The 26,564-nt window shown below is 42.4% G+C and overlaps 1 protein-coding gene across 2 annotated transcripts in view; it reads right to left on the bottom strand.

Annotated features, from left to right (window-relative positions):
* Positions 1–26,564, bottom strand: part of csmd3b (CUB and Sushi multiple domains 3b) — a 1,253,873-nt gene that overhangs the window by 409,821 nt on the left and 817,488 nt on the right. For both annotated transcript variants that reach the window (XM_051936007.1, XM_051936008.1), the window contains exon 10: positions 2,478–2,599. In XM_051936007.1, coding sequence (XP_051791967.1) covers positions 2,478–2,599 — 122 coding nt within the window. The remainder of the gene's footprint in view (positions 1–2,477; positions 2,600–26,564) is intronic.

Raw genomic sequence — 26,564 nt, 5'->3', positions numbered from 1 at the left:
GCGCTTATAGCGTGACCGCGATCGCCTCGGATTTGCTTCTGTGGCGCTCCCTGCAACAGACAAGCAATTTTCCACAGACGCAGCAATCGCGTTTTGGGATGCACTTCCTGGGTTGTCCCTTGGGTTGTCCCAAAAGAGACCTCACAATATAAATACTTTTCCACTTGCTTACATTTCATTTTTTGCAGTGTGTTTTTCTTACAGAATGTATCGTATATACTCACAGATAACTCTGGGCTTGATTTTACCGTATAATTTCCGGTGTTTTAGAATGTCGGTCGTACAAGTCGAATGCAGAAAACTCAAGCTATTGGTCCAGGAGATTACGATATGCTAACGCCCACCTGAGAGAGGAACCACGGAGCACACAGCCTTTTTTTTTTTGATGTATTGTGCCCACGTGACCACACGGTAATACCCGAACTATTCCGAAGCGACATTTGCACGGTTTTGTGTTTTTTGTATCTCACACCCTCATACACTTTTATCGTAAGAGCATCCTTTATCTACAATGGAGCGTTCAGTCAGAAGGAAATATGAAGCTGGTTTTAAATTAAAAGTCGTCGAAGAGGTGAAAGAAATTGGTAACTGCGCAGCTGTGACAAAATTTGAGGAGTCTGAGAAACTGGTGCGAGATTGGAGGAGGCAAAAAGATGTAAAAAAACAAAAAACATAAATAAATGTTGAATTTTTCAACGGGCGTACAAGTCAGGGTCTGATTTTATGGGCCCTTTTTCGGGTTTCAGGACCCAACTTATACACGAGTACATATGATAAATTAAAAAGGCAATTTGACACAGTAACTACAACAAATAGAAGCTGACGCTAACACAATGCATTCGCAATGGCTTTTGTGTAATTTGAACACACACAGGGCCGCACTCTGTCTCGAATCTGTTTGAAGCCAAGCTCAAATGAACATGGCCGCTCCGCTGTAGGACTGCACCGCTGTTGAACGACGTGCCGTTTTGAGATTTCTATGGGCAGAGGGAGTGAAACCTGCTGAGGATGTTGACCTGTGCTGATCACTTAGCTGTCTGGGTAGCCATCTTGTGGTACCCCAAATCTTCATGTGCTCCGTAGCGGATACCCAAATGTGCAGCAACAGCGGACAACGTAATCCATTGGTGTTCTCCGATTGTGTGGTCGAACAGATCGGGCTTCGTTAGTTCTTCTCACATTAGACCTTCTGACCCCTTTTCTTTGAGTCCTGATCTTTTCACTTCGGTGAATCTCAGCAGGTTTCACTCCCTCTGTCCAAAGAAATCTCATTCAACAATCCCACCGCGGAACGGGTCCATGTTTACTTGACCTCGGAGTCATCGAGACTAACAGCGGAGTGCTGCCCTGTGCATGTTCAAACTACCCATAAGCCACTGCAAACGTGTTGTACTGCATCAGCTTCTGTCTGCTGCGATTACCGTGCACTTTTCCAATTGCCTTTACTTCTTGATTTACTGTCGTGTATCAAGATTACTCCACTCTGACGATTTGCTGCTGATGAAGTTCTTACCATTAACGCATTATAAAAGGGGAAGGCAGAGGAAGACAAGGGTTGCATTAACTTTCCATGGAGCCAATTTGTATCATCCACCGGCATCGACATTATCACAACAAGTACCTGTATACCGCAGTGTAATCCCCCCATTACCGCCTCAGTGACAGCTTTTTTTAACACCGTTACATATGCAGCATGGACTCATTGCGTGTCACAATGTATTCACCGCCACTCCATTTTAGCAAACCCTGTCACACACGAGCAATTCGGGGGCAGTCTACGGGCTCGACAGAGTGCGAATAAACACAGGACGGGGTTACGAGACAGCACATTAATGCCTTTCTCTTTTCCTCGCCAAGAAACACGTAGACCCGAGGCCCGGCAAACTGTAACCCAATGCACCAAAGACAACAACAACCCCACACTTCCGCAACAATCTACCGCCGTCCACCCGCCATGCCTTCACTCCCGACTCCCCGCTGATGTCCTCGCTTCCGGCTCCATCCGATGACGTCTCCGCTATCCCACTCCCGGTCTGTCAGTCTCATTTCCCCTACAGCTGCTCCACCACATAAAATCCTCTCCCTGGCTACAGTTCTCTGTCTTCAGTGTGACTTTGTTATGCTTACGACCGGTACTGCAGTGCCGACATCTTGGCCTACACACTATACGGAGACGGTTCCCCAACTTTTAACGATTGTCTCTGTGTGTTCTTATCCTTCACAACCCATAGAATTCACGGTTTGTTAAATCAACGGGAATTTCTATTTATGACAAACACAGGGAGAATCGACGGAAAGCCTCGTAAAAAAAAATGGGAATTGAAGATCTTTCATTTCTATAATTGAGTTTGTTCACAAAAACATAACATTAAAAAATAAAAACACAAAACAAACTGCATTTTAAAATAAGATGAGAGATGAAAATACATCTTCTTCAGGGCTGTCATTTCAGTACTGGATCTAAACATGCTACTCACCTTATTGGAGTTTATAGCTGTAATTATCCAGACGCATTGAGAATTGCTGTCATATTGGAATGGAAAATTAGGCGATGTGAAGGTGCCACCTGGTCCTTGAAGATTGGATCCGCACGTTTTTACTGAAATAAAGAAAAACAAAACACGTCCATTGAGAAAGAAGAAAAGCAGAAGGTAGAAATGCTTGAACTGCGGTCTGGCCGCCGCCGCCGCCTGACACACTCCCACCGTGTCTGCCGTGCCCTCCAAACCTCCCACTTTTCGTTGTGCAGCCTCTTAGGACCGCTGAGCTCTTACTAATGCAGCACGGCAGACTGAAGAACTCAAACAGAGCAGTGTCCTTTCATTTAGGAGCATTTACCAAAGACATTTGAATATATTTTAATTTTCACCAATCATCATACAAATAAATGGTAAGGTCCATAAACTCCTCCAGGGACTCTCATATGCTATATTAACAAGTGCAGAGGGGCGTGGGGGGTTTCTACCAGATTACTATCTATAATGGACAAGCCGGTATGACAGACCCCGATTCAGCATCACCCCATAATTGAAAATTTGCTATCGGAAAATGAAAATGATTGCATTACCTACTGGGGAACCTGGCATCCAAGAATATGATAGCTGTTGTAATAAGACAAAAAACTCCCAACAAAGTCAAATAAAATGAGATGAATAACACACAGCCGAATCCTATTCAGTGTTTTACAGAAGACGAAGAATTCAATGTTGAAATTTGTTTTGTCGAGTTGAGAAAATTTTACAAAATTAATGTAATTTAGCTAAAATAAACTTGACGAATGCAGGCATCAGCCCTTCAATGGAATTAGCTGTAATACTTGAACAAACGTAAATTAACAAGAACTCTTGAAATAATTAGATATGAAATGAGTCTGTCTTTTCTTTCGTCAGAAATCTTGCATTTGTTTATTGAGACCATATATTAATTATATTCCCTATAAACAATTTGACCACTCCAGCGATATCTAAAGTAAATATTCCTGTTAATAATTTAAATGAGCACTTTCTATAAATGATATTTAAGCAATAATGAAGGTAATGCTCTTCAATCTGCTTGATCCAGTTTAGGGTCACAGGGTTCCTGAGCCTACCCGGGCAGCATCAGGTGCAGGCAGAAACCAGCGATGGAGGCGACAACAGCACACTGCTGTAATACCAGGGGGGGCAAATGGCAGGACTGGGAGTTACAAACGGGAGTCAAAATACAGTCAAGCATTGGAAATTAATCAACAAAATCATTCCACTCCGACAAAAAAAGATGACCAGGACCCACCCACTCTCTTTCTCTCACACACACACACACACACACACACACAGGGGCAATTTAGAATCAGAAATCAACCTGAAAAGCATGTGGAAGGACCACTGGACTACTTGGAGGAAAACCTGCCCAGGGAGAGCATGCAAAGTCCACATCGGCAACAACTGTGTACTGGACTTGACCTCTGTGAAGAAGCAATCAAATGTATTCTGAAGTATGGAGAAGGTGAGGATACCTCAACATGGAAGTACTAATAGTATTAGCAGTAGTATAAAATACTTTAAATTAGCATAGTGAAATGTCTGTATATTAAAACTGGCACAATAGGAGTCCATTTGTTTTGATCGACGTATATTTAGGAACCGCTGTTCAATGGATATGTGAGTTCTTACATCCCTCTTTCTTTGTGTCTCTTGTTCACTTTAGCCATTTCAGCACTCTTGTGGAAACCAGAGGACATTACACCAGTGCTTGGACGCAGGGCACCAGACGTATGGTCACTTTACCGCTGACCTTGTCCTGTTCTTCCTCTTCCCCTACAGCTCCGAGAAGCCGCCCGGCAAGGGCACTTAACCCCGCCCCTTCCGGAAATACCGATATAAAGGAAGCACCGGCAAAGGGAAAGGTGGCTTCTGCTGGGATACCGGAATGAGCTGCACACCGGAGCCTGTGACTTTTTGAATGGACCGATTCTTGTGAAGGAAGTTCCTGTAGGGGACAGCACTGAAGCGCTATTTTCATTACATTTGTTTATTTCGTCTGTTCGTCTCACGATGATTAAATGGGACGACCCAGTTGGTGTCCCAACATTCCGACTGTTTCCAGTCTGTCCTTCCACCGCAGGACCACAATACAGTATATACAAGAGGTATTTAATGCATAATTCTACTGTATTGATTATTAAATATAAGAACAGAGGACACTTAAATGATTTTCACAGGATCTATCTATTATATAGAGCCTTTCACATCTATCTATACTAAAATTAGAATCTATCTATCATATAGAGCCTTTCACATCTATCTATACTAAAATCAGAATCTATCTATCTATCTATATATCTATTGTGAGATATGGCCGGCCATTCATCACGGCCAATACCCTCAGGACGCTAGATGGAGCCCTCCCTGTAGCATGGAAGTGCCCCGAAGATCAGCAGGGAATTATGGACAATGGAGTTTTTATTCCCAAAACTGCTAGACACCGTGGGGCCCACTAGAGGACGCTGCAGGGAGGCTCAAGGACTCTTACGTGCCCTATAACCCGGAAGTGCGTCATGATCACATGACAAGAAGAAACGACATGCTTCCGGGTTGAGGAAAAAGACTTTTACCCTGACCCAGAAGTCATAACGACTTGTGGATTGTTGGACAGGAACACCTCCGGGTCAGGGGGTATAAAGGACTCTGGGAAACAAGAGACGAGTGAGCTGAGCTGGGTGGAAGGGTGGCAACGCGTCTGGGAGTGGAGGATTGATTATTGATTGGTTTATTGTATTGGTTATTGATTATATGAGTATTGTGGAGTGTAGGTGCTTTGTGCACGTTAGATATAATAATAAATATTCATCTTTGGATTTTACCTGGTGTCTGACATCTGATCTGAGGGTTCAAGGGGACAACAGTGCCTCAATCATTCACACTATCTATCCATCCATCCATCCCAGGGGAGCCAAACACAGTTTTATTGGGGGCCAAAAATTAGACTGGGCTGGTAAACTGTGCAAGTCTCTGTGGAAACTTTTCCCATTTTTGGCCACCAGTCTACTCTCAAAAAGCCATAATGACAAAGTGAAGACACGTTTTCAGAAACATTTGTAAATGTATTAAAAATCCAAAACTGAAATCTCTCATAATAATAAACACATTAAATGACATATGATTACATATGATGACAGCATTGAAGAGGGTTCGCTGGAATCAGGCCTTGCTCTGTTCATTCAGCTGATTTAACTGGGGGCAATTAGTTTTTCACACAGTGTCAGTTGGCGTTGGAGAACTTAGTAGTTCCAAAACAGACAGACAGACAGACAGGTGAAAAAAGACTGCAAAGTATCAAAGTAATAATAAGCAGATACTAAGCCCCTTTGTCCCCCTAGTCGTGCACTAGTCCTGTCTGCATGGCTGACACCTTCCCACTGCCTCATTTCTCCTTTGCCTTAATTCTCCCCCCATCAACAAACATTATTCCTCTCAGTTCCAGAGTGAGTTGAGCTCTGCCGTACCAAGCAGCAGCCTCCTGCCTTAGATGTCCACTTTCGGGGCAGTGCCTGATGTGGGCCGGTACTTTGAGTTCTTAGCATACTGGTATGTAGCACTGATGAAGGTCAAAGTTTCAGAAGTTACCCCCCCACGCCGTTAGTGTATTACAGCACTCCAGCTTTCCCTGACCCCTCTCAACTCTTATGTCGTGTGAGAGTGACAACGAAATGTGAGGAGGAGTGAGACACCGACCATATGGAGTACCTCCAGTAATTTGGGTCCAGGTTTCTAGTGCTTAAGTGAATCCCATAGAATTCCATAGTGGCCCTGCTGGCCTTTGACGGAACTACACCCCTGAGGCTTTTCTTTTTTTGGGGGGGGCACATTTAATAGGCATCTCAGCTCTACCCTTCCAAGCATTTGGTGCCACCTGCCACGTGAAAAGTGTTATACTGCGTTTCTGTTTTGGAGAATTGTATTCCAAGACACCCACTGCATCATTCCTGACCCCTGGAGGTCCAGAGCCGTGTGCAGAACTGTTTTTGCTGTCGGTCAGCTACCCTCCCTCACTGCTGTTAGGACTGTCCCCTATCCCGTGCCCCTTGTAACCTGGCACTACATATGTTTTTTTCTATTTTAGATGTACACATCAGGCTAATGATGGAGTGACTCATATAGTGTGCCTCTGCACCATCTTATAACAGGGAATCAAAACATAGGCAGGTAATTTAATACCTCAGTATAATAATAAAATCATATGTGCATTTAAGTCGCAAAGAGAAATTAGCATAATAAATAGGCTTAGCAACAGAGGGTGCGTTTTATAGAGCTGTGGGTGTGAAAAATGTATAAAGCACAAAAAGAAAAAAAAAAAATGGAAGAGCAGTAAGAAATCTGTGTGGGCTTTCCAATTCCCATGACTGATGAGGCCGGAATTGCCTTCATTGCAAGTGTGTGATCCCAGGATTCTCTGACATTTACGCAATGAACAGAAGTCAGCAGGACTCACTTTCACACTTATTTGAGTTACACTTCCTCCTTGATGGATACCCACTGAACATTGTAGACTGAAAATAACTTCATTTCTTAGGAGGCACACACATGAAAGAGAAAGGAAAAATGGAATACAGATTGCAAAGACAGCTTGAAACAATCAACAGCAATCAACATCACCAAAGCACTTCACGACACGACGGCAAAGAGAAGCAAACCTGTTGTAGCGAGGGACCAGATGCTGCACTGACCCTACAGAGAGCCCTTTGAATGTGTTTTGCAGAAAGACACGGGCATCAAAATATATTCTCGTTAACATTTTTATATTTGAGAAGTTAAGAATTGAGGCTTTATTAAACATAAGGATACTTAAAACCAGAGTTTATGAGTGACAGCGGACTCCCCGAAAATGCAGAAGATGCTAAAGAGCCTCTTTTTGCCAGTTGGTAGGAAACAGTTAGGGTTTCATCCCTGGCTCAGGTGTGTTTCCTTTTATTCCTATTATTTTGCAAATATTGTTATTTTTTCTGTATATTATGTGTTAATTAATATTTTGTATAAACGACAGTCTTGCGTTAATTTTATTAACTCTGTAATGTTATATGCCATGTGCAGCCAAGGGAGGCGGTGCCACCTCCAGATTTTGCAGCTAAGGGACCCGCACCTGCCCTTCACTTTGGGATGAGAAGTTCTAGCTCGTCCCGTCACCTTCCATTAATCTCTTCTGTTGTTCAGCTTTACTTGTGCATTTTGAATGCTTTTATTTCCTTTATATTCAATTTTTTTTTTTTTTTAGTTCTTAGACTTTGGTTTTGGGATAAAATCATTGGTTTATGATCCGATTTTGGTTGTTTTCAGGTTAGGTTGGGGGGCTTGCACTGGAACAGCGTGTTGCCACACTCACCATAAGACAAAACACCTTAGGATCCTGGTTGGCAAAGGCAGACATGAAGTCCAGTCCCACTCTCCGGAAATGGCCATCTATCTGCCGCAGCCAAGTGTTATGTAGGCGTCCCCTTTGCCTGGTCCAGCCACTCAGATCCTCAACAATGAGCCGGACCACCCTCAGGTAATCGCCTCACATGGCCATAGTGCCGTGCCTGACGCTCCATCACAATGCAGGTCATCTGCCTCATTTGGGACTCTGTGAGAAACACAAAGTCAAAGCAGCGGCACCCAAGGATTCTCTGAAGAGACACGTCGGTTGTGTGCGTTTCCGATTTAGGTGTAACCTTTTTAAAATATGTAAATTTCCATTTTGTTCTTGATCTCGTTTAGAATTTTGTATTGTAAATAAATCTTTGCAATAAAAAGAACACAAAGTGCCTTCAGAAAGCGTTTAACACCCTTTACACATTTTGCTTTGTTGCAGCCTTGTGCTAAAGTCGTTTAAATGAATTTTTTCTCTCACCAGACAACGCCTCGATACCCCAGAATGACAAAGTGAAAACAAGATTGGAAAGATTTTTGTAAATTTACGAAAGAACTGAAATATCCTATCGGAACAAGTACCCTTTACTTGTTATTTCATTGAAGTAACCATGAGAGCCATTTGATCCTTGGGTATTTTTGGGTTTGACACAAGAAGCCTAACATTACCTGGATCTGGGGGATTCCTGCCATTCTTCTCTTCAGATCCTCTCCAGCTCTGTCAGCTTGAATAAAGGCCATCGGTGGAGAGCTGAGACTTTACAGCTTAAGCTGAAGGATATTAAGAGGTGACACGAAGTGTTTAAAATGATGAAGGGAATCAGTGCAGTTGATCGAGACGGTCACTTTAAAATGAGTTCAATAAGAACACGGGGACACAGTTGGAAACTTGTGAAGGGGACATTTTGCACAAACATTGGGAAGTTTTTCTTCACACAAAGAACGATAGACATTTGGAATAAGCAACCAAGTAGTGTGGGGGACAGTAAGACTTTAGGGAGTTTCAAAACTCGACTTGATGTTATTTTGGAAGAAAGAAGTGGATAGGACTGGAGAGCTTTGTTGGGCTGAATGGTCTCTTCTCGTACAGACGGGTCTAATGTTTTAATTAGCTAAATAAATGAGCCCTGAGGGACTGAATGATCTCCTCTTGTCTGTCAAATTTCTTATTTTCTTATATAATTAAATCTGTTTAGTCTCGAGAAGAGGAGACTGCATGGGGAACTAATCCAGGTCTTCGTAATCCTCAAAGACATCGATAACGTAGATTCAACAGAATCTTTAAGTGATGAATGACATGTTGAAGGACAACTGGGGACATCAAGGGAATGTGAACTTAGGAGTGAAACTAGAAAGCACTTCTTTACTCCGGAGTTATAGGAACTGGAATCAAACCACCAGGACATGGAGTTGAAATAATAAGCGTAACAACCTTTAAGATGAGATGCTGGGGCAGGTCGGCTCTTAGCTAACCAAACGAGTGGCCAATGGACTGAGTGGTCTCCTCTTGTTTGTTAAATCTCTTATTTTCTTATATAATTAAATCTGTGTAGTCTCGAGAAGAGGAGACTGTGGGGACCTAATCCAGGTCTTCGTAATTCTCAAAGACATTGATAACGTAGATTCAACAGAATCTTTAAGCGATGAACGATGTGTTGAAGGACAACAGTGGACATCAAGGGAATGTGAATTTAGGACTGAAACTAGAAAGCACTTCTTTACATGAGAGTTGTAGGAACTGGGAACAAACCACCAGGACATGGAGTTGAAACAGAAAGCGTAACAACCTTTAAGATGAGATGCTGGGGCAGCTTGGTTATTAGCTAACCAAACGAGTGGCCGATGGACTGAATGGTCTCCTCTTGTTTGTTAAATCTCTTATTTTCTTATATAATTAAATCTGTTTAGTCTCAAGCAGTGAAGACTGTGTGGGGACCTAATCCATGTCTTCAAAATCCTAAAGGACATCGATAATGTAAATTCAACAGAATATTCAACAGAATCTTTAACACTTAGCAATGAATGACATGTTGAAGGACAACTGTGGACATCAAGAGAATGTGAATTTAGGGCTGAAACCAGAAAGCACTTCTTTACATGAGAGTTGTAGGAACTGGGAACAAACCACCAGGACATGGAGTTGAAACGGAAAGCATAACAACCTTTAAGATGAGATGTTGGGGCAGCTCATCTATTGGCGAACCAAACGAGTGGCCGATGGACTGAGTGGCCTCCTTTTATTTGTGACACTTGTTCTGTTCTGGATGTGTGACTTTACCAGCACTAGTAGTGCGATACTATTAAACAACACAAACGTCCACATGGGGTTGGGTTTGAAGATATCAGATGATAAGCTTTTTTTTTTTTTTTTTTTTTTACTATCTTGTTGTAAATTCTGCAGTGGAAAAAACAATAAAAAGTATTGGGAAGAAAACCCCAGAGAGATACGGATATTTTAAGGTAATCAAGGAAGGATCGCCTGAAGCACCCCAGTTGTGAATTCACGGGGAAACAGTGTGAATGTCATAAAAGAAAAGAACATTTTGAGTGCAGTTTTTTAGAAAATACAGATGTACTCTGACACATTTCCACCGGGGGATTTATTTAATGTCCAACTCCCACAAATGTTAAACTATAAAAATGTTGCTTGTGGAGATGTCAGAATCCGTTACCTCCGCCGCATGTCACTGTCATGTGAATGTAAAGCACTGTCTTACTTTATATTGAGGTAGATAAATGACAAAACACGCATTGATGCCTCTTGGGAGACGACGCTGTCTGGAAAGTTCAACCTTTGGAGATACAGACTACGACATCTTGAAGATTTACTAAAAAAAATTGACCTAATGCACCCAAGAAAAAAAAGCCCCTCAAAAGAGTCCTTCTCTGTACTGTTCCTGCAAAGTGTCAACAACTTCCCTCCTAAGAAGTGGTTGCCAAATGCAATAAGAGCAGGGGAGCGTCAGAGGGCAGGCCATTGAATGACACCAAAAACAGCTGAACACACTCTGGTTGCATTGGCAAAGCGGGGCCACTAGGGGGCAGCCAAGTCCACTTAAAGAATGAATGCCATTTATGTAGCGCTTTGCTATGTGCTGGGGACTGACTGACTGATGGACTTTGCTGTCTGCTCAAAATGGCTTACTCAGACAATGGGGAACCACTTCAGCCACCGCCAACGTATAACACCCACCTAGACGATGGGTAAGCAGCCATTATGCTCACCACACATTAGCTATTAGGTGATGATGGGGTGAGAGAGACGATTAGCTAATAAGGGACAGGAGAGGAATAGAATGACCAGGGCGTGGTGGGACATTGGGAAGCACCCTACTCTTTTAGATCACACAGAGTTAGGACGCCGATTTTGGGGCTGTGGCGTGAGCGCCCCCTCCTGGCCTCACCTACACTTCTTCCAGCCAAACTTTTTCTACATGGTCTCCCGTTCAAGTACTCGCCAGACCCACACATGCTTAGCTTCTGGTGGTTAACCTCATCTTGTGGAAGTGCAGGTGTTACGGCTGCAGGAAACAAAGAAATTTGCTCAGGGGAGACTAAAATCCACACGTCCACCCTGAGATTTTCTTTAGCAAAGTGGCTGAACTTTGTAATTCCAGTGGACTGAGTTTGACTCCCCAGCATACTGCTGCTAATTATATCAAGGTGGGCATGTGGCTGGGGGTGAGGAAAGAACTACCTATGGTGGAGTGTAAAAAAACAAGGAACATCTCGCATACAGCTTGATAAAGATCGTATATGTCTCGATTTGTAAATAAATAATTTTATATTTGCTTAATGTTATGAGGACTCAAACATAAGGTCACCTAACTGAACAGATTACAGACTAGTGGTACAACTTGCTTGAAGAAGGGGGCCTTAGTTGCCTCGAAAGCTTGCATATTGTACCCTGCTCAGTTAGCCAATCAAAGGGCTCATTTTCTTTGACTTTTCATTGTGTCCATCGTGGCTAACAGGGTACAACAACCTACTACTTGTAGGGACATAAGATGTGTAACCAGTTGTGGCTTTAGCCCAACTAAGACCCTACTAGATCACATGGCATTGGTTTGGAGACATGTGGGTGGGAAGGGGCAAGTTAACCAAAGGGGACCAGGTGTGTGTGCAGGGGTGCTATACGGTCATTCATTTGTATGAGCTTACAAGCCCATAACCCCCAGAGGAAAGCCTAGCATTGGAGGACAGGTTTGAATTGAAGGAGTCACCTTGCACCCATTGGTCCAAGTCGTGGTGAAACACGATTGGATGAACCGAGAGAGTCGCCTTGCACACATTGGTCTGAGTTGTGGTTGTTTTCTTACACCCAGGGTTTGTTCCCCAGACTTATATTTGTTTTTTCTGTATGTTTATTGTAATTACGCATTGTTAATAATGTTCGGTTTATAGTACATATGTATTGTACAATGTTCTTTTGTCTTCCTTGTGTTTTGTGGGTGGAGCCCTGAGAGGCACAACTACCATGATGTCACCGCTGAAGGACCTCCCACAAGCCTTTATCTTCAGAAGCTAAAGAGGAAATCCTTCAGTGGCTCGTTGTCATTTGGAGTTGGCTTCGTTTACTCACACATCTGTTGGTGCAGCAGCGCCAGCGTTAGCTGCGAAAATAGCAAAAAGTAGCTGTCTGGCCTTTTTTTTTTTTTTCATTTTCTCATCTTAGTCATGTACCGCTGACGAAATGTTTGACGTCCTTAAGAGCAGCAAATAAAAAAAAAAACAAGCTACTAGCGCGTCCATTGTGTTGATTTTAAAACCATGAGACGTTTCACAAATATGACATTTTTCTGTTGTTGGTGACACAGATGACTCTTACACAAACATATTAATGTGCATGTGTGTGCTGTTTTGGAGGACATTAAAGTTTGATAGAGCAGGTCCTTATAATTGTGACTTGTCAAGACAGGCAAATACAATTGGAGCAAATCTTTGTAATTTTGTGATCCTGCCGACTATACTAAAATGAATATCTATCTACTATATAGTGCCTTTCACATCTATCTATCTTATCCTCCCTACTATGCTAAAATTAATACCTATTATATAATGTCTTTCATGAGTATCCATCTTATCCTGCCTACTATGCTAAAATTAATATTTATTATATACAGTGATCCCTCACTATATCGCGCTTCGTCTTTCGCGGCTTCACTCCATCGCGGATTTTAAATGTAAGCATATGTGAATATATATCACGGATTTTTCACTGCTTCGCGGATGTCTGCGATCTACAGTACGTGTGCTTCCTCAGTTGATTTGCCCATTTGAATTCAAATAAGGGACGCATTTGAATTGAAACAAGGGACTCTATTGGTGGATGGCTGAGAAGCTACCCAATCAGAGCACGCGGTTAAGTTCCTGTGTGCTGCTGATTGGCTCAGCGACAGAGTGCTGCATTAACCAGGAAGTACTAATCTCACTCATTCAGCATTAACGTGCCCAATCGCCAACAGAAGATGCAAATGATTGCAGAAAAGGTAAAAGTTTTGAATATGTTGAAGGAAGGAAACAGCTACACCGCTGCAGGACACCATTACAGCATAAATGAGTCCACGATTCTTTTTATTTAAAAAGGAGGAAAAGCATATAAGATCTACGGCCGCAGTGTCCTTTAACCAGGGCGCAAAATGAGTTGCAAGTGGACGTGATAAGGCAGTAGTCTGGATGGAATCTGCTTTAGGGATTTGGATTGAAGAGTGATGGAAGAAGAACAACGGCGGTGCTAAACAGTCGCCTGAAGAGGCTCCTTTAGAAGAGCTGTAACGCTATCCTTTGTTGTGCAGTAAAATTAAACTCATCGTTATCAGACAAGTCGTCGTGTCATTGTTGGTGAGTAACCATAATTAACTATTTACGTACAGTACTTATTACATGTACATAGTTTAGTGTCACTGTACACACATTTTACTGTATACAATTTTTCTTGCATTGTACGTATTTATTGCTGGTGGCCTGTCTGTCGTAATGGCTGTAACGTATGTGATATCGGAGACGCTCGATATCTGTAAAATAATATTTAGGTTTTACTGTATGTAAACTGTGTTTACATACATAATTTCAACGAATCTTACCTAATATCTAAGAGAATACAAAGGGTTTATGCTGTATAATTGTGCGTGAAATGTTTATAATAGTGTGGGAGAGTTTATAAGGGCTTAAAATATATAAAAATAACCATATAAACATATGGTTTCTACTTCGTGGATTTTCTTATTTCGCGGGTGGCTCTGGAACGCAACCCCCGCGATGGAGGAGGGATTACTGTAGTGCCTTTCTTGCCCATCTATAATATAGTGCCTTTCACATCTATCTATCTATCTATCGCCTTTCACATCTATCATATCCTCACTAAAATTAATACCTATTATATAGTGCCTTTCACATCTATCTATATATCTATCCTGCCTACTATGCTAAAATTAATATCTATTAGATAGATACTCATGAAAGGCACTATCTATCTATCTTATCCTGCCTACTATGCTAAAATTAATATCTATTATATAGTGCCTTTCTTGCCCATCTATCGTATAGTGCCTTTCACATCTATCTATCTATCATACAGTGCCTTTCACATCTATCTATTATATAGTGCCTTTCACATCTATCTATCATATCTTCACTACTATGCTAAAATTAATACCTATTATATAGTGCCTTTCACATCCATCTATCATATAGTGACTTTCACATCTATATCTATCTATCTATCTATCTGTGTGAGAAGGAGCGCTCCTCTTATTTCCTGTTTGGTCCCTTTATCGTGTAATGTGATTTTTTCATGTCGGGGGTGTAGGTTCTGTTGTATTTTTGCTATGTTACTTGTTATCACGAATTCTTCGGATTTCTGAAAAAAATATACATTTTTGTTTTTTCAAGAAAAGAAAGCAGTGAAGGAATTGTCATTGACTCCTTCAAATTTTCGAAAACACTTTCTTCTATTATATGCTTAAGATTCCCTAGAGCCAATTTTGCCCCCACGCTCACAAGAAAGAAGCCAACTGTGAATGAGATGCCAGTCATTCCCACCAAGCTAACCCATGGCTGAATGAAGCCCACTTGGAGGCGGCTCAGTGTGCGCAGACCAGAGGCAGGTGTAGCGCTCCGGTCCCTGAAGCCCTGAGACAGCAGCTCTGACCATCGTGCAGTCGTTTCCCCCATTCCTGCTGTCAACAATGATGAAATGGCATGATAGTGATAGGTCTACCAAGTCTTCAATTCAGAGGTGGCACTTCACAAAGACAGCTGGTCCTTCTGCCACCTGCAGACAAGTAAATCACCGGAGACACCGTCAGGCAGCAGCAGCCGCAGCCAGGAGATGATATTAATTTAGCAGGACGGTTCTCTTCCTTCTAGGACTTGGGTAACTGAACGGTCAACTTTCAGGATTGACATGTTGCTCTTCTGTTAAGCGCACCCTCCACCTAAGCACATGTGGTGATTCTGTCCAGATGCCACGCACTTAAACGGAGTCGACTGTATAGCTTTATTTTTTTTTTTAATTAAACAAAAGATTCCAAAGAAAGGCTTACAGGGGATGTGTCAGCCCCAGCCAGTCTTAAAAAAAAAAAAAAAAAAGTCATTTATTCACTAAGGATCATAAAGAAATGACAGTCCCATCACGGAGATATTTATTGCATTCCCTACTTAATTTAACAATTTGATTCATCGCAGCGCCTACGACGCTGATGATTCAGCACAAAAATGCCGTCTAATGTCACAAGTGATTTTCTTTCTGTCACAGGCAGCACTCCCCTGGAAAATGTTTTCATATTAGTCTTTCGTAAAAATCATTCAGAATAGCAGAGCGATTTGTCACAATTCCTCTTTACAAATGCCGTCTAATTGATTGTGCTGCTTAGACCCGTTCTCTTAGATTAGGTGGTGGGCTCCTCAAAGATGGGCCGATGTCGTTTAGTCAGATCCATAAAGAGACGCCATTTTTTTTTTCCTCACACCGACTGGGACGCGGCGTTTCTCGCATGCAAGCGTTCCCCATTTGCGGAGAAGGTGTCAATCCACTTAGGTGGACGTCGATTTGACATCTCCGCGTGGCGTGCCGTCCATATCGGTGTCGGAAATGGAACCTTTAATGTGTTCCAGATGGGTTGTGTCTGTCAGGGACGGCGGTGTGGAGATCTATTACAGAAGAGTCCATTCAATAACTGTCCTTGGAATGAATACCCGCGGCTGGTGGATATATAACCTTTAAAGCTGACAGAAGTAATTCTTAGAATTAAGCGCCAGTCAGGTAGGGCATCTATTCATTTCCATCATCCTACTTAGTGCCTGTCATCTGACATTTTTAGGAATTAGGCTCCTCACGTGGCTTTGTCGCTCAAATGAATTAAAAAATCGGCTCAATCGGCGTTTTTTTTGCATCGCTTAATTGGATGAAATGATTGCGGTTGTACTTTAAAATTAATCATTTGTGAACTAAAGGGTTCAGCGTCCTGCAAAAAAACTGGGTCTGACATCTTTAAGATCGAACAGCCAATCGAGGCAGTTTATTGTGTCGGAAAATAACGATGACATCGCGGTAGGCAAACCAGTTTCGTTCATGGTCAGCTAACTGGGACAAGTAGGTGTTGATGGGAAATGTCTTTAATGAATTTACAATACACGGACAAAAGAATTGTCGAATTCAGGCGTTTCAATCATTGCCACATCAAGACCCCTTAGCATGTGGCGTAACAATGGACTGTACAAAGCTTTGGGTGTATAAATTTAAATAAACTGAATAACTTCAATCACTCGCAGAGTTCATTGCGTTAATAATTCACAGTTTCAGTGACTTGTTCTCACCATCGCCAAGCAAGTCCAATCCCAATCCATGATGATTTGACATATTCGGCAGGCCTACAGTTTACACAAATTTAGACTTTGGGAGTTCGGAGCCTCGGAGGCACAACACGTCCCAGTCCGCCTTACAGAGTCTCAAATTTGGCGACCTTTGGCATGCCATAGCGGAGTTTTGAAGGACGTCGTCACATGAATAATGTAAAAATACATCATTATCGTAAATAAATGTTACTGTTGTAATTTGATTTGATGTCAACAGATTTCGAAATTCGAACTCGTAAACGGTAAATCATAGCAAGTTATGTTCCCCGTTAGTCAGCAAATGGCGAATATTTGAACAATTTGACGCTCTTTATACTTTCGCCAAACGACGCCATGTTGGACAATAGCAGCAGATCCGGTAAACATTATAAGAGAAGCGCTGCTAAATGTAAGGCACGCCTGCAACAGGAACTGAAGAACGCTAAGTCGAACCGAGATTTCTACCCGTCTCAAAACTGAGCGAGGGCCAGCGGTGGTAACGGAGAATGCTGATGCTGCATTGTGAATCGTCACAACGGTCGCCAGCAGGTTATGCAGACAGTGCAGGGAGTGAAATGGTGGCGACTCCCGAGTCCAGAAGTAGCGATACAACGGCTTCAGATCAGGCGCTATCTGCTGAAACCGTTAAAATGGAGAAACTACTAAAGACAAACAAGCAACGTATACGACCAAGCAATCTCCTATTTTAATCCTCTTCCTTCACAAATTTGTCTTGGAAAAGGAAGCGGGTCCACATCTCCCATATATTTATGTACGACTCCTACTACACACACCTCCCACATTTCTTTTCCACATTTTATTTTTGCTAACTTAGAGCTGCCCTAATAAAGCGATTAATAAAAGCTTATTTCAAATTCCATTTAGAGAGCTGGTTTGTTTGTCACCAACGTGTGATCTGCAAGTGACGCGGTCCTGGACACCACTACTCCGCCGGCCCCTAGGGTCTACTTGTGAATAAATTACTAACAGTTATGCCAAGCAGGAGGCGCCCACCTCAGGACGCAGCACAGGGGCCTTCAGAATGCCAACTGAGAAGAGAAATGTGTCTGTTACTCATGCCATCGAGTTCCCCCAATTTTGTGGTCTTAAAAATACATTGAAGATAAACAGAGAAGGCCTGGTTGGCAGCCCACCATTTATTTAGTTGTCATTCCTCACATGACCACACTTGTAATTCATCAGACTTTTGTCAATACCTATGTCAGACGCACATCCCACAGTTTCAGTGTTGAGAGGCGGACTTCATCACCGTCACCATCATGTATTTCATAATGAATGAAAAATGAGACTCACTTGTGATTTTGCTGAAAATGGGCGCCTGCAACAACCTGGTGGTGCATTTTATGAGACCCAGGCCCCTCCTGGACCCCGTGATCATCAGAGGTGACAGACCTATAAATACCTGGGAGTGCAGCTGGATGATAAACTGGACTGGGCTGCCAATACTGATGCTTTGTGCAAGAGAGGACAGAGCTGACTATACTTCCTTAGAAGGCTGGTGTCCTTCAACATCTGCAATTAGATGCTGCAGATGTTCTATCAGACGGTTGTGGCGAGCGCCCTCTTCTATGTGTTGGTGTACTGGGGAGGCAGCATAAAGAAGAAGGACGCCTCACGCCTGGACAAACTGGTGAGGAAGGCAGGCTCTATTGTAGGCATGGAGCTGGACAGTTTGACATCTGTGGCAGAGTGACGGGCGCTGAGCAGACTCCTGTCAATCATGGAGAATCCACTGTATCCACTAAACAGGATCATCTCCAGACAGAGGAGCAGCTTCAGCGACAGACTGCTGTCACCGTCCTGCTCTACTGACAGACTGAGGAGATCGGTCCTCCATCACACTATGTGACTCTTCAATTGCACTCTGCGGGGTAAACGTTAACATTATACAAAGTTATTGTCTGTCTGTATACCTGCATTGTTATCATTCTTTAATTTAATATTGTTCTTTATCAGTATGCTGCTGCTGGAGTATGGGAATTTACCCTTGGCATTAATAAAGTATCTATCTATCTATCTATCTATCTAGCTATCTATCTATCAACCGTTTTATGGACCCATACCATTTCTGAATGGGTTTACCCACCATGCCCTGCAGTATCAGGAGACCTTCAGACATCCCCATGTCGTCTGCAACGGGTAAAGGGTTTACTGTGACTTTCCCAAAACTGCTCAGCGCTTCTCTTCAGCACGTGTTTTCTCCACCAGACTACCACCGACAAAGATCACAGATAATCTTGATCAACAGACGTCTTTATACTGTGGTTACCCGTAAATGGGCAACAGAGATTGTCAGCAGCAGTATGAAGTCGACACCAAACACGAATATCACACAAACTACCAAACGTGTGTCAGTTTGATTCTCTGTGTCAATGTCTGAAGACCAATTCACATCATCATCAGCACTGACAACAACCTGCTCCTGAACACAAGACCAAGGAGATCCTTGTGGACTTCAGGAAAAAGAAAATGGATATCAAACCACTCTACATCGGAGGGGACTGTGTGGAGAAGGGGTCAGACTTCCGCTTCCTGGGAGAACACATCATGGAAGACCTGTCCTGGGGTGTGAACACAGCTGAGCTGGCGAAGGTGGCTCACCAGAGAATTGATTTCCAGAGAGTCCTCGGGAGAAATAACATCCCCCAAAAACTGCTGGTGTCCTTCTATCGCTGCTCTATCGAGAGTATCCTGGGCTACTGCCTCTGCGTGGAGTTTATCAGCTGCACAACAGCGCAGAGCAAGACACTTCAGCGGATCGTAAAGGCTGCCCAGCAGCTCATCGGCTGTCCTCTACCCTCTCTGGATGAACTGCACGGCTCTCGCTGCCTGAGGAAAGCAGAAAACATCTTAAAAGACTCCTCACACCTCGCTCATGACATCAGGCAGAAGACAGAGGAGCATCAAAACAAAGACTAAGAGACTGAATAACAGTTTCTACCCTGAATGCCACCTCATCACCTCCAGTGCAGCAGTGCAGTAGATGACATCTTGTGCAATAGTGTTCATGTGCAATTCAGGTCTTATGTTGAATGTTTGTGCTCTACCTTATTTCTTCTTATCCTTTTGTAATTATATTTATTTATGTTTTGACACCGCAGGGACTGCACCTAATTTCGTTGTATGTTACAATGACAATAAAGATATTCTGAATGTTTTTATTCAATGTGATCAGATTTCCTAAGTTAGGAAGCGACCCCCTCACTTCACCAGGATTTTCTTAGAGTTTGTGAGATGTCATAACTCGCTAGAAGATGCCATTCAGGCAGAGACTGCCATGCACTTCTTGGGGAGGAGCAGAATATTTTTATCAAATGTGATCAAATTTCCCAATTTAGGAAGTGACCCCCTCACTTCACCAGAACTTCTGGCGAGTTAATAAATCTCCTGAGCTCTCTGAAGGTTCCAGAAGATGGCATTCAGGCAGAAAGTGTTATACGCTTCCCGGGAAGAGCACAATGTTTTTATTAAATGTGATCAAATTTCCCAATTTAGGAAGTGACCCCCTCACTTTACCAGGACTTCAGAGAGCTCAGGAGATTTATTAACTCGCTAGAAGGTGCCAGAAGTTGGCATTCAGGCAGAGATTGTTATTACACTTTCCGGGAAGGGCACAATATTTTTATCAAATGTGATCAAATTTCCTAATTTAGGAAGTGACCCCGTCACTTCACCAGGATTCCGGAGAGCTTGTGAGATGTCATAACTCGCTAGAAGATGGCACTCAGGCAGAGACTGCCATGCGCTTCTTGGGTAGGAGCAGAATACTATCGAGAGTATCCTGGGCTACTGCCTCTGCGTGGGGTTTACCAGCTGCACAACAGCGCAGAGGAAGACACGTCAGCGGATCGTAAAGACTGCAGAGCAGATCATCGGATGTCCTCTACCCTCTCTGGATGAAATATTTTCTGCTTTCCTGAGGCAGTGAGAGCTGTGCATCTTAAAAGACTCCTCACACCCAGCTCATAACATCAGGAAGAAGATACAGGAGCATCAAAACAAAGATGAATAGACTAAATAACAGTTTCTACCCTGTTGCTATTAGGGCACTGAATGCCACCTCATCACCTACAATGCAGCAGACATCTTGTGCAATAGTGTTCATGTGCAATTCAGGTCTTATGTTGAATGTTTGTGTTCTACCTTATTTCTTCTTATCCTTTTGTAATTATTTTTATTTATATTTTGACACCACAGGGACTGCACCTAATTTCGCTGTATTTATTACAATGACAAAGATATTCTGATTCTGAATGTTTTTATTCAATGTGATCAGATTTCCTAAGTTAGGAAGCAACCCCCTCACTTCACCAGGACTTCTAGCGAGTTAATAAATCTCCTGAGCTCTCTGAAGGTTCCAGAAGATGGCATTCAGGCAGAGATTGTTATATGCTTCCCGGGAAGGGCACAATGTTTTTATTAAATGTGATCAAATTTCCTAAGTCAGGAAGCGACCCCCTCACTTCACCAGGATTCCGGAGAGCTTGTGAGATGTCATAACTCGCTAGACGTTGCTAGAAGATGGCATTCAGGCAGAGACTGACATGCACTTCTTAGGTAGGAGCAGAATACTATACTGCATCTGCGTGGGGTTTACCAGCTGCACAACAGCGCAGAGGAAGACACTTCAGTGGATCGTAAAGACTGCCCAGGAGATCATCGGCTGTCCTCTACCCTTTCGCTGCCTCAGGAAGGCAGAAAACATCTTAAAAGACTCCTCACACCTCGCTCATGACATCAGGCAGAAGATAGAGGAGCATCAAAACAAAGACGAATAGACTAAATAACAGTTTCTACCCTGAATGCCACCTCATCTCCTCCAGTGCAGCAGTGCAGTAGATGACTTCTTGTGCAATAGTGTTCATGTGCAATTCAGGTCTGATGTTGAATGTTTGTGTTCTACCTTATTTCTTCTTATCCTTCATCCTTTTTTTAATTATATTTTATTTATGTTTTGACACCACAGGGACTACACCTAATTTCGTTGTATTTGTTACAGTGACAATAAAGATATTCTGATTCTGATCATTACAATGGTTCAGTTTGTTCTAAAACTGGCTTTGTGACTTTTTTGGTTGAAGGCTCCACCCCACTCATGAATATTGATGAGTTAAGCTAAAGTGGCAGAGAGCACTGAGATATTCATGATTTCTTTGCAGTATGATGTGATTTCATCCACTAGATGGCAGTCTGACTCGGGGTTAACAGTATTTCCTCAGAATTCCAGGCCTGGTTTTAACTCCCAGGAGGTTAAGAAGAGTTCAGAAACACAACACCATTTTGTTCATCATACCAGTGAGGCGGACATCTTCTTAGCGACAATTAGTCCTCGCTTTTCAGGCATTGGCTTAGCAGTCTTCGGTGGGTCTATTTGTAAATAATAATAATAATTCATTACATTTATACATTAGTTACAATTTGCATTGAGAGATCCGTGTGTCGCATGTTTGTGCATTCTGAGAGCTTACAGGTTTCTTTGAAATCCCGTTTTACTTTTCTGACAGTGAGGTCAGCCCGCGTTAACCACAGCGCCACCATACTGAACACAACACAAAGGTGGCTACGTAATAATAATAATAATAATAATAATTCATTACATTTATACATAAAACAATATTTTACCCAATGCTTGAACCTAATTTGACTTTGATAACAAGTTTGTCTGAATTCAGATTTGCACTCGTCCCCTCAGTAAGGAATAAAAAACGGAAAACCGTAGTCCTAACACATGCAGCAGCACAAGGGGGCTGAGTAATGAAGCCTGAGAGTCAACGGCCATTCTCCATTCTCTCCTGCAGAGCCTGAACTTTGTAAAGAATTAATGAGACTGTCAGGCTGTTTACCTCTGGGCAATGCCAGTTAGCGCCAAAGCCAAATTAATCTTCATCCTACAAGGGTGGACCCCGCCTGCACCTCGATATGAAGCAGGATGTGAGGAGGACGATTCATTACAAGTAATTGACACTTCAAGTACAGCCGACACCCTAAGGCCATAACTCGTGAATCCAGACCACCACCTTTATCATTTTGTTTATTGCGATTTATGAAAATCAAAGTTAAAGGGTACTTTTAAAAGATGAACAATTACTGAACGATTCAGCCATATGTAACAGAAGGATCTGGGAATCGTCTTTGACAGGGTGAAGGCGGCCTGGAAATGGTCTGGTCTGTATTTGAAAATAGGACGAATTAGCGGAAATATGAATAAACTGGTGACGGTTCAAGGGTCTGCGGTGGGTTGGCACCCTGCCCGGGATTGGTTCCTGCCTTGTGCCCTGTGTTGGCTAGGATTGGCTCCAGCAGACCCCCCATGACCCTGTGTTCGGATTCAGCGGGTTGGAAAATGGATGGATGGATGGACGGTTCAAGGGTGCATCTCCCACCCACATGCCTCCATGTGCCAGACAGGGGTCCAACTACGCACGCCGTCACTAATGTGAATTTTTCAGACTCCGTGCAAAATTGCAAAACAAATCCGGAGTTCAAAGAAAGCTGTAAATTAGTCTCTCATTAAAATCAGACACCGTAATGAGGAACCTTGACCCCTCTGGCGTAAATGGCCTGGAGGCAGGAAGATACAATCAATCCCCGGTTTTATGAACAGGCTGTAGGCTATAATAACAATAATAAAGATAATAAATAATCTTAGCGCTAACTGCCTCATGGAGCCTCCCTGTCTTCACCAGAGGGTCACTTCAGCCCTTAATCTGAATGATAAATCAGAATCACCTCTACAGCGGACTCCTCCACTGGACCCTTTCCAGACATTTCTGCTCTCCCGGGGTCCCACTGGCTTCTGTTACACTGTACTACTGCAGATGCTATAGTGTAAAGGGCAGCTTGACCGCCCAAGGATGCACTAGAGCCGTGGTTCCTGACTTCAGTCCTGGAACTCACTCGGGCTGCGGGATTTACTTCCAACCAATTTCAAAATCAGTGCATCATTCTTGTATTTAATTGATCTTGTGTGTTTTTTATTCTCTTAGTAGCTGTGCTGCCTGTCGGAGATGGGAGTAATTAACAAAGACCTCAGTGTTAACGTTTGCAGTGCACCATCTATTGGAATGTGTTTTGTAATGTAGGTAGTAAAATTCATTGCATTCGTCATTCCAACAGATGGCACATCACAAAAAATCTGTAGTGAAAAATGCATTATTACAAATGCCTGATGTATCATCTGTTGGAATGACAAATGCAAAATCTGTGTGGGATTAATAAAATCAGTGTTTTGCATTTGTTATTCCAACCGATGGCACATCAAAATTATTAATACTGCTTTTATGATATTGATTCACAAAATCAGTGTTTTGCATTTTTCATTCCAACAGATGACACATCAAAACATTAACACTGCTTTTGCGAGTCTTATACTAAATGTAATTTAATAGAGACCTTTGCATTGCATTTGCCATTCCAACAGATGGCACATCAAAAACATTAACTCTGCTTTTATGGTGTGCGTTCATAAAATCAGTGTTTTGCATTTGTAATTCTAACAGATGGCACATCAAAACATTAACACTGCTTTTGCGAGTCTTATACTAAATGGAATATAATAGAGACCTTTGCATTGCATTTGTCATTCTAACAGATGGCACATCAAAAAAATGAACACTGCTTTTATGGTGTGTGTTCATAAAATCAGTGTTTTGCATTTGTAATTCTAACAGATGGCACACCAAAAACATTAACACTGCTTTTATGGTGTGTGTTCATAAAATCAGTGTTTTGCATTTGTAATTCTAACAGATGGCACACTAAAAACATTAACACTGCTTTTATAGTGTGGATTCATAAAATCAGTGTTTTGCATTTGTCATTCCAACAGATGGCACATCAAAAACATTAACTCTGCTTTTATGGTGTGTGTTCATAAAATCAGTGTTTTGCATTTGTAATTCTAACAGATGGCACACCAAAAACATTAACACTGCTTTTATGGTGTGTGTTCATAAATAAAGTGTTTTGCATTTGTAGTTCTAACAGATGGCACACCAAAAACATTAACACTGCTTTTATAGTGTGGATTCATAAAATCAGTGTTTTGCATTTGTCATTCCAACAAATGGCACATCAAAAATATTAACTCTGCTTTTGCTAGTCTCATACTAAATGACATAAGAGACATTTGCATTACATTTTGCATTTCAACAGATGGAGCATCACAAAGATTTGTAGCAGTATGTTTCCATAATAATGATTTTTGCAATGCACTCTTTGTTGGAATGCCTAATGCAATGTATTTTTTTTACTACATGCATTGCAAAACACATTCTGATAGACTTTGCACTGCAGAGGTTAACGTAGAGGTCTACATTCGTGACTTAGATTCCTCACAAGTCCTAAGAGTAGGGCCACATTTGACCACTTTTTTTTTAAGCCAGTTAGTAATGTTTTTCTGCCCTGGGACACTTGATGAATACGGGCACAGATAACTAAGTGTTGAGTTGAATTAAAAGTAAGATTGATGTACAGACTGTGGCTATAGGGGTCCCCCAGGGTTGAACTTGAACAGCACAAGATGAAGATGTGTGTCACTGTTCACCTCTTAGGAACCTGAACTCTTAAACACACAAACAAAGGGGGTGATTATAGATCTACTTACAAAAAAAGAAGCAGTTTGTCTGTTCAGTGCAAATCAAGGGTGGTCTTGTTGGAATATCTGCATGTAAATGAAACCCAAGGAGAGGATAAGGTCTAATAAAGGGAAGCAAAATGCAAACATATGTAGACAAAGAAAGAAATACATAAACAAAAGAGTAGAGAAAGAGATCTAAATAATACATCAGTCAACAGGAAGAATAAAAAGAAAACTAAATGTCGTGAAAGGCGTTATATAAGAGAGATGGATGCAAGCGTTTCACGCACCCCTCTTTGTATTTGGAGTGTCACGCCGATTTGGAACACAAGCTCAGTGGCAAATCTCAATCTGGGAGTGCGGGCAGCGATTTGCTGCTGCTTTTGACAACAAACAGCCATGAAATTTGTGCCGCACGTCCCATTGAAAAGAACACAAGCCTCAAATGTATGGAAATTTCACAAGTTTAATTGGATAAGCATCGTATTTATTCAAAGATTGAATGCACAAGATAAATATAGAGAAAGCTGCACAAATACCCGGCAATGGCTGATCTAAAACGCCACATCCACAAAGGCACCCAAATCCTGAAACTGTGCTAGAACACATGAACTTTCCCATACAGAAGACGCTCCAGCGATTCCCACAATCCTTTCATTCAGTGCAGAGTCGTGGGATACCAGGGTCTCTCCGAGATACAAGATACAGATACAAGAGGAGAATGGGGCGGCCAGTTCAGCGCAGGGCACGCTGTCACATTCACTCATACCGTTAAAACAAATCTTACAGCATTGGCTTGTCTTTGGACTTTAGTAAAGTAATGTGAGTAACACACAGACCTCCAGTCCTGGAAAAAAGGGGGGTCCATACACCTGTCATGAAACACAGGACTTCCAGCCAAAGTTGCTGCATTGCCATTCACTGCCACCAGATGGCGCCACCGTGACAGACATACCACATTCTCACCTGCCATGGTTTTCTTGTCAGCCATGTCACACCTTGTGAAGGACTTAATGTCCAATAATGTGATGGAGGAGTTCTTTGGTTCGTATGACAGTGAAGACGAATAGCCAGCCTGTGCAATGCGCTTCACTGTCAGCAGAGCGTGCTGTACTTCTTTCCCGGTCAGCAGTGCCCCGTGCCCATGATGCTGTGACTTTTCATAACAGCAATGGCACGCATCTGCATCACCACTTATCGTGAGAAAGACCCAAAACCCAATTACGTGGCCGAGGTGACCCCATACT

This window comes from Erpetoichthys calabaricus, chromosome 13 (assembly GCF_900747795.2).
Source record: "Erpetoichthys calabaricus chromosome 13, fErpCal1.3, whole genome shotgun sequence".
Lineage (NCBI taxonomy): Eukaryota > Metazoa > Chordata > Cladistia > Polypteriformes > Polypteridae > Erpetoichthys > Erpetoichthys calabaricus.
The sequence above is the reverse complement of the archived record's forward strand: the minus strand, read 5'-3'. Positions and strand labels throughout refer to the sequence as shown.